The following is a 13,168-nucleotide window of genomic DNA, read 5'->3' on the forward strand; positions in this document are numbered from 1 at the left end:
AGAATCTCGGTGACCAGACCTCACACCACAGGGTTCCTGACACCCTCCCCCTCTTCTCTCACACGGCCCGCTTGTTTCCCCATTCAGTAATCCGAGGTAAAGCCCCTAATGGTGTGTATGGAGAGACTCACACTAGGTCATCACTCCTTTGGTATAAGCTGGCACTGCCCATGTCTGGCAGCAGAGCAGGCATTGTGAGTCCGACTTGAGGCTCTCCTGCCTCAGCGGGCCCTCGTGGGGCTGAGGCGCGCACACAGGGATGGGGAAGCCACTGTCCCCATCCCTGCAAACCTTTGCTCCTACCTTGCATCTCCACTGTTAGACCCTGATACCCTGCAGCATTGAGGTGCTTGGTTCCTGCGCCTGGCACCTGGCAAGAACTTCACAATTCAGAAACACCCATTTCACACCAGGCTCCCAGGTGTGACAGCTGTAGGACCCCTAGGTGAAGGCCGAGGGAAGACCTCAAGGGCCAGCCAAGTCCAGTAACTCCTCTCTTCTGCTCTGCAGACGGTCCAGCCTCGTCATCACCACTAAGATCTTCTGGGGAGGAAAGTAAGTGCCACAGTTTGCAATGCCCCAGGGGTAGCAGGCCACTGCAGCCCCGGTTCCTGCTGAGACACCATTGGCAAAGTCGGGTCAATGGTCACACTGTTGTCCTTGAGGAAGGAGGGGATGTTGGCCTCTGCACAGCTACCTGCCGGCTGGCACTCATTCCAGTCCGGGGACCTCACGCCCATCTGGTCCCTTCCCAAACTGCAAGCAGCTTTGGCTGAATGTCTGTTACTCAAGCCTTGTTTAATTGTCATTTTTACTTACATGGCGACATTATAAAAACTCTAGAATAAACAGAAAATTGTGACCTGTCTAAACCATCTTAAAGTCTCTGGACCACCTATCCCTCTGCCAGCTCCAGGTGTCTGGCTCTGTATTCTCTGCAGAGCTTGAGGAAGTTGTCAGTTTATCTCCTGGAGATTATAAAGCAGATTTATGGGCTAAGGATGAGGCTCAGTCAGTAGAGTGCCTGCACGAAGCCCTGTTTTTCTCCTCATAGCCTGTAAGCTACGGTGGTTCATGAGGATAATTGCAGCGCTTCAGAGGCCGAAGAATCAGAAGTTGAAGGTCATCCATGGCTTTGTAACAAATTTGAAGCTAGCCTGGGACACATGAGACCCTATCTCAAAAAAAAAAAATTAAAAATATTCGTTCTTAATTTTTAAAAATCCTTATCTGGACTTATATCTGTAACCCCAATACTTGGGAAGCTGAGGCAGGAGGATCATGACTTTGAGGTCACCCTAAGCTATGTAGGGAAAACCTGTCTCAAAAAGTATAAATGGTAAATCCAAGCTGAGCAGCAAGGTAATATTGAAGCCTAGAGCCCTGCGCCTCACTGCCACCTAGGGTCAGTGTCCAGGTACCCACCTGAGCCGTGGATCCTCATCCTGGAGCTGTTATCCGCAGGTGTCGAATGTTCTGGCCTGCGTTTTCCCAACATTGTTATCGTAAGCATTATCCCCAGCCGGCTGCAACATCTCCCACCCTGTTGGCCTGTTTTTCAGAGCGGAGACAGAGAGAGGCCTTTCGCGGAAGCACATAATTGAAGGTGAGCAGGGATTCTAGCCATGGTGTCCCCAGCCCGTGACCTCCTGGGTGAGGAGGGGCTCTCTGTAACCATGGTGTGCCCAGCCCATGACCTCCTGGGTGAGGAAAGGCTCTCTAACCATGGTGTGCCCAGCCCGTGACCCCCTGGGCGAGGAGGGGCTCTCTAACTGTGGTGTGCCCAGCCCGTGACCTCCTGGGCGAGGAGGGGCTCTCTGTGGTGTGCCCAGCCCGTGACCTCATGGGCAAGGAAGGGCTCTAACTGTGGTGTGCCCAGCCCGTGACCTCCTGGGCGAGGAAGGGCTCTCTAACTGTGGTGTGCCCAGCCCGTGACCTCCTGGGCAAGGAAGGGCTCTCTAACTGTGGTGTGCCCAGCCCGTGACCTCCTGGGCGAGGAGAGGCTCCAGCCATGCTGCCCCAGCTCATGCTCTCCTCTGAAGGATAGCTAAGGGGCATCGTAGCCTTCCCTTCAGTGACCCAGCCCAGGCCTTGACCCTGGGGAACACGGACCCTTCTTTCTGCTCCGAAAAGCGGGGAACCTGAGCTTGGGCAGAGATTGCCAGCTTTCAGCCTCGCACTGTCTGAATGATGCCGGGTGAGACACTCTGAGCATGTGTCAGACGGTCTAGAAAGTGGGGCTGTGAGAGCATACCCCCCCACACACCCAACACACACACTCGGGGGCCTTGGGAATGATGAACAATGTGGCCCAGAGTGGGGGTGTCTGGGTGTGGGCTCTTCCTCTCCAAGTCATACTTATTCTGAGCTAATATTTTTCATTAAGAAACATCATAACTGAAGGGAGGCTTGGTACCCGGCCCTCGCACCCCAGGTTCAATGTCTTCACCCTAGCTGTTTGCTCTGAGCTGCTGGGAGGTGTGTGTTGGTGATGTGTGTGTTACACACCACCCTCTTTTTGTACCCCCTCTCCTTGTGTGATGCCATGCCAAGCTTTGCTTGTTTCTGTACAGACCACAGGTCCTGGAAGTGGCCCAAGGGTCTCAGGACATTTAGCCTGTGGTTCTCCTGATGCCCCCTGGAATAGCCAGGGTGCACCCCCCACTCCCTTTAGGATGTCATCTCCTCAAGACCCTCACCTGTCCTAAAGCTCCACATGACAGGGGCCTGCCCTCTTCTGACTCTTGCCCCTGAGCCAGGCACCAACAGTGCTGACCCCTCCCGCTCTTCTCCCAGGACTGAAGGCTTCCCTGGAGCGACTGCAGCTGGACTATGTGGATGTGGTTTTCGCCAATCGCCCAGACCCCAACACGCCCATGGAAGGTAGGTCAGCCAGTTACCCCCTAGCCGGTCCATGCAGGACAAAGTGCTCAGGACAGAGGTGGCTAGGCCTCTGGGTGGGGAGGGGCAGGCCCTGGCCCTGCCAGGCTGAGCCTGGGGCCCTGATCTCATTCTGTATCCTGGCTGTGTTCAGGGCTTCTCTAGTGCGGTCTCAGCAGTTGGTATTTTGCACAGTGGCGGCTGTCGGGGACGGTTTCTTTCTTTTCATTCTGGTTCCCCTGGGAGGGCTTAGTGGTCTTTTGCTCTGGGGCGTAAGTTATTACCTGGAGGGGAGTAAGCACTCAGGGCTTTGAAGAGCCGTTTGTGTTTCTTCAGCGTTTATTTATTCCCTCGACTCCCGGTCCCTCCATCTCTCTCCCTTCCTGTCTCGGCATCTTCTCATTTATGCTTTGCTGCTTCTGGGACTGGGGGGTTAAGTTGGGCCGGTTATTTTGTCTCCATTTGCTTTTATATATATACCACATTGCTGTGTGTGTGTATATATATATATAGAGAGAGATTCTTTCTTTTTAGCAGAACTCTGTTCTGTGTGATGATTTGTGCTCTTCTGTCCCGCCCTTAATCATACCACTCCTCTGTGTTCCCACAGCGATAAACTCTGGTCTCTTTAAATCTTTCTTTTATCACCAGGGGACCCATTTAGTTCCTTCAAGTCAAGGACATTCATCATTGAAGGTACACAGTACCCTCAGCCGACTATTGACTTCTGTGTCCGAGTTGCATTTTATGAGACAGTATTTTTATTTACACGACTCTCTGCCCCCCCCATGACAAACTTCTCCATAAAATGCATAAAAGGTGGGGAAGCGCCCCCTGAGGACATCGTGCAAGCAGAGGGAAAGCAAAATGGCGTTGGAGCCCCTCGCTGCCCATCCATGCTCTCATCCATCCCTCCTTCCCCGTGTGCATGCCCCCACTCCATGCTTGTGGTGCTGTGACCTGCAGCGGCCGGCTGGCTTTCTGCCAGGGTCTCCCTTGATCTGAGGATGCTCCAGTCCCTGCCTGGGAGCCTGACCTTGGATGGTACAATGGGAAGGGTTGGAAAAGACTAGGTTTCCACAAGGGTCCTGGGACCCCAGACTGAGCAACCCCTAAAACTCATCTCTTTCCTAGTTCATGCTTGGGAAGTTCTAGCCTCCAACAGAGGCAAAGAACACCAGCCAACAAGCCGCCCTGTCTACCACAGAGGTTCCTGGTGAGCACTCTGGCCGTGTGTGGTCACTCAAGTCTGCTCACCTAGCAGCCAGGATCAAAATGGAGTGATTCTCTTCCTTGAAGAATACATATATGAGCTGGCACAGTGCTGAGGCCCAGGGCATCCTTGTACCATGCTTGGTGCCCCCCCATCAACAACTAGTCTAAGAACCCTGCCTCACAGATAGGCCTTGGTCTTCCTGGGAACCGGGCAGCATTCCACGCTGGAAGGGCTCCTGCCTGCCACCTGGTGCTGCCACCTGACCCCTCCCATGTTTTATTTGTGATGCTGCAGAGATGCTGTGGTTTGGCCGCAGCTGGGAGGAGCAGCATTAATTATTGAGGTGAAAGACAGCCGCCCCTCAGTCTCACTGTTTCTGGGTTCGCTGACATGGGGCGCAGATGCACGGTGCCCCTAAACCTGCGTCCCACATTTAGCCTGCCTCTGGCCAGACCCCCAGCTGCCTAGGTTTCCCCCACCCCTCAGAATAGCCAGTCACAGCAGGCTCCTGGCCCATCAGCCTTATTCCCAGGCTCTGCACCGTCTCCATCTCCCTCACTGCATGGGAAGAGCATCGCGCACTCTCCCTGGCTGTGATCCTCATGACCACGACCAGACAGCTCCGGGGGAGGCTGGGGGGAGCGGCCGATGTGTGCCACCCTCTCAGCTTCCCTACCTCTGGCATGTGGACCTAAGCCTTGGCTGAGAAGACTAGGGAAACCATACTGCATGGTCTCAGGTGCCTCCAAGAGTGTTTCTAAAAATCTTCACAAGGGCAGCTTGTCTAGGAGCCTGGGCTCCATGGAGTAGGACCCGGGGTCTCTAGGTCTCCCGACCTCTTCCCGATGTCAAACATGTCAGTTAAAGGCAGTGACTCACAGAAGGTCCCAGAAGGCCCAAACTCCCTTCTCTTAAGTCCCTCATCTAGGTAGGATAAAGAAGACCCCAAAGAGTCACAGTCCCTGACCTCAGAAGAGGCGGGGCGGGGCAGAGTTGCCCTGCAGGGGCAGAAGTAAGATATAACTTCCCTGGTGTTCTAGGTGAACCTACTGGGACCATTTTGCCAAAATCCCAGTGGCCTTAGCCCCAGAGATAGGATGCCCTGGAGTCCACCATGAATAGACCTTAGCCAAAGCAGTACTTAGGGACCCAGAATGAGTAAGAAGTAAGACACCCCTAAAAACAGGGCAGACAGAAGCCAACACTATGCCCCATGCAAGGAAGGTCCTGTGGACCCAATGGTGTTTTGAGGCAGGCCATCAGAACGGCTCTGCCGTTCTCTTCTCCCCTTCTCTTGCGGTCCCTCCCATTGCCTGGAATTGGGGCTGCTAGGGTGGGGCAGGGACATTCAGAAGCGAGGCGGATGTTACCCCCGTGTTTTTAGAAACACTTCTCCTCTATACCTCTACCCTGCCTTTGGCTGTTGACCTTGCAAGCATTGTATCAGACCTGTGAGAAATCCATGGAGCCATCCCTCACCCCTCCAAGACCCCGTTCCGTTTTCAGAGCCAACACATCTCTAAGAAGCTAAATGGCCAAGGGAGAAGGCCTACAAGTGGCAGGGTTTTTAAAATTAGCTCAGATTTCCCGTCTGTAATAATGGGTCTTATTGTGACATTTTCTACATGGTTATCATGTATTTCGATCACCCCATCACTCCCTTTCCCCCTCCCACTCCTGGTCATCCCTATTCTTCCCATCCGATCCCTTTCACACTTCCAGCTGGCAGATTTTTATGCCCCCCCCAGACCTGTGAATTCGATGGCATGTGTGCTGTTGGGGTGGGGAGAGTCCCGCTCTTGCTGTAGAGGATGGGGTGGGAGCATCTCAGCCATTCACTCCTTAGGATGTCATGAGTCTCAGCTTTTGTGGACCCTCGCAACTCTTTGCTGCAGACCTCGGCCCCTCCCAGAAGAGACAGTTAAACCCACCCTCCTACCCCCATTGCCCTGAGGAAGACTACAGCCTGGGCATGCCCTGTCCAAACCTTTCCACTTCTGCTTCCAGCTCCCCAAGTACAGGAACAAGAAACGCTGGTCCCAAGAGCCCCAGCCTCAAGGGCCTGCCTTTGTCCCCACGGCGCCATCTTCCCTCTCTGCGAAGCCCTCAGGACCCCGATGGGAATGGCTTTCAGTGACTAAAACTGTTTGCAAGCGTTGCTAATGTCACTGCTGTGGCCGGTCTGGTTGTCTAGCCTTTATCCACCCAGCTGGTCCACTGAGTGACCAGGATTCCCACTTCCTCATCCTACAGTCTGAGGCCCACTCTTGGGGTTCCCCTTCTCTCACCCCCTAGCCAGTCATAGGGACATCAGACTACTCACAAAGCCTTTTTCCAGGGATCCTGGCAAGCCTCGCCTGCTCAGAAAACTTGTCTTCAGGATTTCAATTCCATTTTCTTTTCTCCTGGAATCTCTGCTCCCCAACACCCACACTCGACTCTGGGAGCCAGGAAGTACACTGCTTGCAAGATGCCTTTGCAGCCTGCTCCCTCCTCCTGGCACCCCCACCTGCATCTGCAGACCGTCCCCAGGCTGGGCCTGACCCCCAGCCACCCCAACTCATGCTCTCCCTTCTCTCTCACAGAGACCGTGCGGGCCATGACCCACGTCATCAACCAGGGGATGGCCATGTACTGGGGCACATCACGCTGGAGTTCCATGGAGATCATGGTAAGATGACACCCGTGTCTCCACAGGCATGGGTTCCTTGTGGGAGGAGATCCCAAGACGTGGACACACGTGTCCGAGCATAGCAGGGTGCGGTTGACATAGGCGTGTACCTCAGCTTGCCTCACAGCGCAGTCCGTGGCCCTGGGCTCGGTTTCTGGATCTATAGGAGAAGACTGCCGGCGTGGTCCTAGGGCCTCAGTACGTGTGCTGCTTGCCATTTATTCTGGGCTTCTGGGATGTTCCGTTAGATTTAAGGGCTTCACGGGAGCTGATGCCCATTTTAGCCTCTACAGTACCTCAGTAGGTAAAGGAAGATGCTAACCCTCTGTCTCACGTGGGAAGTCAAGGACAGAGGGGTTAAATCCCATCTTAAGGTCACACTGCTTAGGTCAAGACTGATACCCAAACAGTGCAGGACGGAGCCTGGGCCGCCTTTTTAGGACAACACTCCAGGAATTGTCATCTCTTTCCATGGGAGCCATCAGGCTACAGCAGCCTATGTCCCTGTGTGTTTCTGAGGTTCCCAGGAAGACTCAGCAGGAGGTCCCTGTCCTCGAAGACAGAAGGGAATGGCCCAGATGGAGAGGCTGCTTCCATCCCACAGCCTGAGGAATCCTGACCTCCGCCTCCACTCCACATTCAGCCCTGCCTTTCCCCTGGCCCTGCCCAGTGTCCCTGCATTCCAGGCATGCAGCGCTGCTGCTGCTGTAGCTTCCGTGAGCCACGCATTACTGCTGCAAGCAGGAAGTGCAACAGGATTTTTGTTTTTTAAAATCTCAGGGGACTTCAGAAGCCCCTGGTGTAACTCAGCATTTGAGTGGATCCGTGAGCCTGGGTCAGACATCTTGCTGACCACCCAGCCAGCCCTGGGAAAGATGTCAGTGTCTTCACCCCACTCCCTAGAGGGAGAAGCTGAGTTTCAGACCAGAGTGGAAGCAGGGCCTCTCTAAATGGCAGGCATGTCCCCACCACAGGACTATCTCTGGCAGTTGTGGAACGCCTTCAGTCCAAGGCCGCAAGCTTCTGATCCCTAACTAACTTCACCAGTTAGCTGATGTAGCTGTTGCCTCCAGGAAGGCTTTTACAATCCCCAAATTCATCATAGGTCCAGGGCCTTGAGTGCCAGGCACAAGCTGCTCCTATTGGAAGGACTTCAGACACCCGTGGCTCATTGGCACCTTATGACAAATGGGGACACTGAGGCACCATGCTCCCATTCACCCCTAACCTGAGGCCTTACTACATTGTGATTCCTCGAAAAACCAGCAAGTCTTAGGATTCCAAAGCCTACCTCCTTTTCCTGGCTCCCATGGGGTCTGCCTCAGACTCTCAGGAAAGCTGGGGGTGGAGGGAGCATCAGGGCCTGGGAGGCCTCTGTGTCTTTTCCCTGTGGCCCCCCCAGGTCCCCTGACGCAGCCTTCTCCTTCTGTACCTCAGGAGGCCTACTCAGTGGCCCGGCAGTTCAACCTGATCCCGCCCATCTGTGAGCAGGCTGAGTACCACATGTTCCAGAGAGAGAAGGTGGAGGTCCAGCTGCCAGAGCTGTTCCACAAGATTGGTGGGTACCAGCCTACTCTGCCTGCCCCACTCCTCACCCCCCTCAGGGCCCCAGCTTAACCTCACCTGCTCTCTCTCTCTCAGGAGTGGGTGCCATGACCTGGTCCCCTCTGGCCTGTGGTATCGTCTCGGGAAAGTATGACAGCGGCATCCCGCCTTACTCCAGAGCCTCCCTGAAGGTGAGCCCAGCTGGGATCAGAAGGGTTCAAGTCTGTAAGGACCTCCCATCCATGGGGCAGACCTTAGATGAGCAGGCCCATGAACCTCACACACACACATGCGCGTGCGCACGCGCATACACACACACACACACATTTGCCCCTTCTGTGCTCCGACATTCAACAGTCTGGTCCACTACCACCTTAGGTTATGCTCCGGTCCCCATGATGTCCCCCACTCTACCATCACAGAGACCCTAGACAAAAGGTAGGGCACAGAGTTGTCCCCAAATCAAATTCTGTTCCCTTGCTGAACACCCAAGAAGCATAAGGGCGATCATATTTGGGAGACAAGCACCCTAGGATCCCAACTCTAGGTCTTACTCTCTCCCAAGCCTGGGTCCTAGGAGGCCCCTCAGGGCCTCTGGCCCAGGCTCTGGTCAGTCCACCATAAACAGACCTAGTCCTTCAGGATCCGGAAGGGTGTAAGTCTGGCCCAGTGCAAGCGTGAGGCCAGGTGCCAACAGAGCTGATGTTTGTGGAGAATCAGCTACCTGCATCTGGAGGTCCAGAGCCCTTCCCTTACCTGGAGCTTGTCCCTTCCCAGGGCTACCAGTGGTTGAAGGACAAGATCCTGAGTGAGGAGGGGCGGCGCCAGCAGGCCAAGCTGAAGGAACTGCAGGCCATCGCCGAGCGTCTAGGCTGCACCCTTCCCCAGCTGGCCATAGGTAATGGGCTCTGGGCACGGTGGGGGTACACCTGTGAGGGACCCCAGACAGCACCCCCTTGAAGGCCAAGGTAAGGACTCCTAGGGCAGAGTTTAGATCTTTGACTCTTTAAAAGACAGACCACCAGCCTACACCCTCAGCCAACTAGCCGGGGTCATGGGGAAAGGAAGGGATCTTTGAACACTTGGGCCACCCCTCCAGCAGAAACAGAGATCCCCAGAACCTTCTCTAGATACCCCTAGGGTAAACTCTCACGCGGTACTACTAAGCATTCTAAGAGCGCCCCGTGACCCCCGCGAGAGCTTGAGTTCCTCTGCCCAGGCGTAGCCAGGCAGGTCCTGCAGAGGGTACCTCCCTCACCTCTGGTCATGTGCCCACAGCCTGGTGCCTGAGGAACGAGGGCGTCAGCTCTGTGCTTCTGGGTGCTTCCAATGCAGAGCAGCTTATGGAGAACATTGGCGCAATACAGGTAAGAAGGGAGCCCTGGTGGTGGCTCAGGAGCATGGGGCCTACAGGAACGGCAGAGAGCCCTGCTCCTGCGGAGTTGTTCCTCACAGGAACAGATGCAAACAGTGTAAGAAGATTGTCGTGAGGCAACCACCACTGAGGGCAGAGAGGCCAGAGTTAGGCAAGGATGCCGAAATGCAGGGCAGAGAGAGACACGAAGGTTCCAGTGGGGTGGGAAGGGGGTTGTGCAGCCAATCATCAAAGAACACTTTGGGGACTAGGAGGTCAGAGGACTGGAGCCTAGGGCAGACCCTGGAGTTGCATGGCCGCAGGGACATGGGTGAGATGAAACCCTGGAGGTTGGTGACATGGAGCAGGGCAGGACCCAGCTGAGCTTTCAGGCGGCTTCTGCTCTTGGTGCGGATGGAAGCCAAGGACAGGACCAAAGACCTGATGGGACTTAATGGTGGGAGCTGCAGCTGGATTCCTGGCTGACAGGGAGATGCTGGAAAGAGCCGCCTACCTCTCCTTCAGCCCAGGCTAGCCTCTTACCCTTGCATGCAGGTCCTTCCAAAACTGTCGTCTTCCATCGTCCACGAGATCGATAGCATTCTGGGCAATAAACCCTACAGCAAAAAGGACTATAGATCCTAAGTCAGCCCCACCACCTGCTCGGACAGTTTCCGGTTCCCTCGTCGTCTCTGTTCGCTCGCTTCTGCTGTTTCAAAGCCAAATGCAGAGTGTGGTTCGTGTCCAAGGGGAAAACACTATGCCCGGACGTCACCAGGAAACGACCTCCAAAGTCACCGCCAGATGCCACCTGCCGCTTCTTCACTGGATACTGTCTGACGGGTGCCAGGAGATGGCATCGATTAGGGAGGACATTCAAAGGCTCCCGCCCCAGCCTTCCACCTCTGCTTATCCTTCAGGAAGGAACATTTGCCCCCAGCCATGGCCCTCCATGGAGATTCCAGACGTCATGGCCGAATGGAGTTCTAATCCTCAGAACAGGCAGGGCCGGCCTCTCTGCCAAGAACCCCTGCCCCCAGAGAGGGGCCCGCCACTTCCTAGCACCTCTTCAGCAGCCAGATCCTGGTGGTTAGGGCAGGGCCCCCCTCTTTCCATGGCCACCGGGCACTCTGTTCAGGGCTGGCCAGGGGTCCCACTCTTCCCAGACCTTGACCTGGCCCACATGCCCAGTGGGCCTTGGCTAGGGTTGTACCCACCTACCTGGTCCTTGGCCCTTACCCTTACCCTTGCTGGCAGGGGCAAGGATCCCAGCTGGCTTTCCCAGTGTCTTCCACCCTGCATACAGCTCCTGATCCCCACGGCAGGGAAACCCAGCAGCAGGCTTGGATGGAGCCCTCTGATGTATGCCCCTCTGTCCAGAGCTGTAGACAGGTGTGGCAGCTGGCCATGCGACCGGCAGGTCGCAGCAGACCGGGCCCATTCTCACAAGACCATGTTCCTCTCAGACCGCCCTCTGATACCTCTGCTGTGCCGGGGCCATGGGCTTGTGACTTGAGCTTTCAGTGAGGGGGGCCTCCCTGGGGTTTCTGCTGCTGCAAACTGGGGGAGGAGTCAGAACTCCAGTAACCATCCCCAGGTTGTAAGAAAAGATCCCCAGGGACCACTCCCCAAAAAAGATGGCCAGGATTACTCATTCTCTGCTGCGTCCCGCCATGCTGGCCCAGGACAGGCTGCGGAGAAGGAGGAAGGGCAGGGTGGGCAACCCCTTAGCGGTAGGAGCTAGGCAGATGGTGGTACCAGGAAGCCTGCAGGTTTGAGCAGGGCATGCTGCCTGGAGGCTCAGTCCCCATGGTCCTATGATGCTTTGGGGACAGGACCCATGTGTGCTCCCTGACTCCCTAGAAGACCCACGCCTCCTGCCCTGGACAGGAAGTGGCCAGTCCCCAGGTATAGACCTTGGAGGCACAGCACCCGGCTTCTCTTCTGCAGCTGCTATTGCAGCTCCTCCCTGTTGCTCTTTACCGTCTGTTGCCCAGCCAGAGCTGGGCAGAGGCTAGGGCAGGGTGGGGAGGATGGAGGAACGAGACAGGCAGGATGAGCAGCTCCCTCTCTCTCACACACACAACCCCCCTGCACACCCCGGGCTCTCAGACCTTCACCACTGCTCACAGCCCCAAGCCCTGAGACCTCAGAAGCAGCCCTGTGGGTGTGGGGATGGAGGCCATAGGCTCTGGCACCTCCATGCCTGAACTAGAGGAGCCTGCTTCCTGGACAGGGCCCTGCAGCGGCCCAGCAGGAAGAAGCCAGCCCCGTCCACACAGCTGACCTCAGCCCTGCTTGCTATGTGGACCAGACATTCAGGGATGCCCACAGTAGGAGCTGGTGCCGCCTGTGAGCCACACCTCAGAGCTAAGCCCCTGCTGGGTGTGTGCAAGAGACAGGAAGGCAGGCTACAGGGTGAGCCCTAGCTGCAGGTGGCCTCCTGGATGACATTTTAACAAAGTGTTTCTGGGATATTTTCTTCCTTATATTCTTTGGGGGAGTTGGGCATCACCTGCCTCCATGGAGGGATTTGGGTAGGACGGTCTTGGGAGACCGCAGAAGACACATACAGGCAGCCTATACAGGGGGAGCTGGCCCCGGGCCCTTGAAGAGTCTAAGGCCAGTTCCTTCCTCCATGGCCACACACCTCCCTTCCTCTGGCCCCAGGTGCCTGTTGGTCGGCACAGCCAGCCAGGAGGGGGCTGTTTGGGGGATCTGGCACATGGAGCCCTGCTACTGCTATCCCAGACCCAAGGTCCTGAGGCACCGCAGGACACCCGTGTGCCTGCTCTTGTCAATCATGTACATAAATAATGTGCTTCCTCCCCCCGTTTTTTAACGAGCGTGGCTCCTTGCTAATTGCACCCCACCAGGCCGACCGCAAGCGCCTCCAGCTTCCCAACAGACTCAGACCAAGGTGCAGCCCATATTTATGGAATGACAAATAAAATCCGAGCCCTTCGGTCTCCATGCTTCCGTCCTCTCATTTCCACACACACAGAGCCAGAGGGAGGGCAAAGCCACCGACCGCAGGGAGCTGAGGTCTTGGGTTTCCCACCCCTAAACGCAGCTCGACAGCTGAGGCCAAGATGGAAGGGCAGGCCCAAATACAGGGTAGAGAGATGGGATGGGTTGGTCAAAATATCCACCCTGCCTCTCCCAGATGCCATCCCTGAGGCCCATGGGAGATACGGGCACCTCTCCCCATCATACACATATCTTTCCAACACCTCCAGAGGTCCAGAGCTGATGGCTGGAAGGCTCCATGCCTTGCAAGACCAGCTGGCTCCTGTTCTCACATTGATGGGTTTGGGTCGCTGCAGTGTGTCTGAAGGTGCCAGTAGGCGGTGCCTCTTCAAGCACCCTGCCATTTGGGGTCTTCCCTCCTTCCTTGTGAGCCCTGAGCCAGGGGTGCAGATCGAAATGTAGATTTGGAAAGCGTTCTCACCTCCCCCACCACTCACCACCTCCCTCTCCTAAACCAGCAAGACTAAGAACT

At 55.8% G+C, this 13,168-nt stretch overlaps 1 protein-coding gene across 10 annotated transcripts in view; it reads left to right on the forward strand.

Moving 5' to 3' along the window:
• Positions 1 to 12,635, forward strand: part of Kcnab2 (potassium voltage-gated channel subfamily A regulatory beta subunit 2) — an 88,057-nt gene extending 75,422 nt beyond the window's left edge. For all 10 annotated transcript variants that reach the window (XM_050153271.1, XM_050153269.1, XM_050153273.1 and 7 more), the window contains 9 exons: positions 511 to 555; positions 1,563 to 1,606; positions 2,797 to 2,883; positions 6,682 to 6,767; positions 8,205 to 8,325; positions 8,409 to 8,503; positions 9,090 to 9,210; positions 9,591 to 9,679; positions 10,222 to 12,635. In XM_050153271.1, the coding sequence (XP_050009228.1) occupies positions 511 to 555; positions 1,563 to 1,606; positions 2,797 to 2,883; positions 6,682 to 6,767; positions 8,205 to 8,325; positions 8,409 to 8,503; positions 9,090 to 9,210; positions 9,591 to 9,679; positions 10,222 to 10,311 (778 nt within the window). In that variant the 3' untranslated portion in view covers positions 10,312 to 12,635. The remainder of the gene's footprint in view (positions 1 to 510; positions 556 to 1,562; positions 1,607 to 2,796; positions 2,884 to 6,681; positions 6,768 to 8,204; positions 8,326 to 8,408; positions 8,504 to 9,089; positions 9,211 to 9,590; positions 9,680 to 10,221) is intronic.
• The last annotated feature ends 533 nt before the right edge of the window (positions 12,636 to 13,168 follow it).

This window comes from Alexandromys fortis, unplaced genomic scaffold, assembly GCF_014885135.2.
Source record: "Alexandromys fortis isolate MF-2015 unplaced genomic scaffold, M_Fortis_MF-2015_v1.1 scaffold_88, whole genome shotgun sequence".
NCBI classification, from domain to species: domain Eukaryota; kingdom Metazoa; phylum Chordata; class Mammalia; order Rodentia; family Cricetidae; genus Alexandromys; species Alexandromys fortis.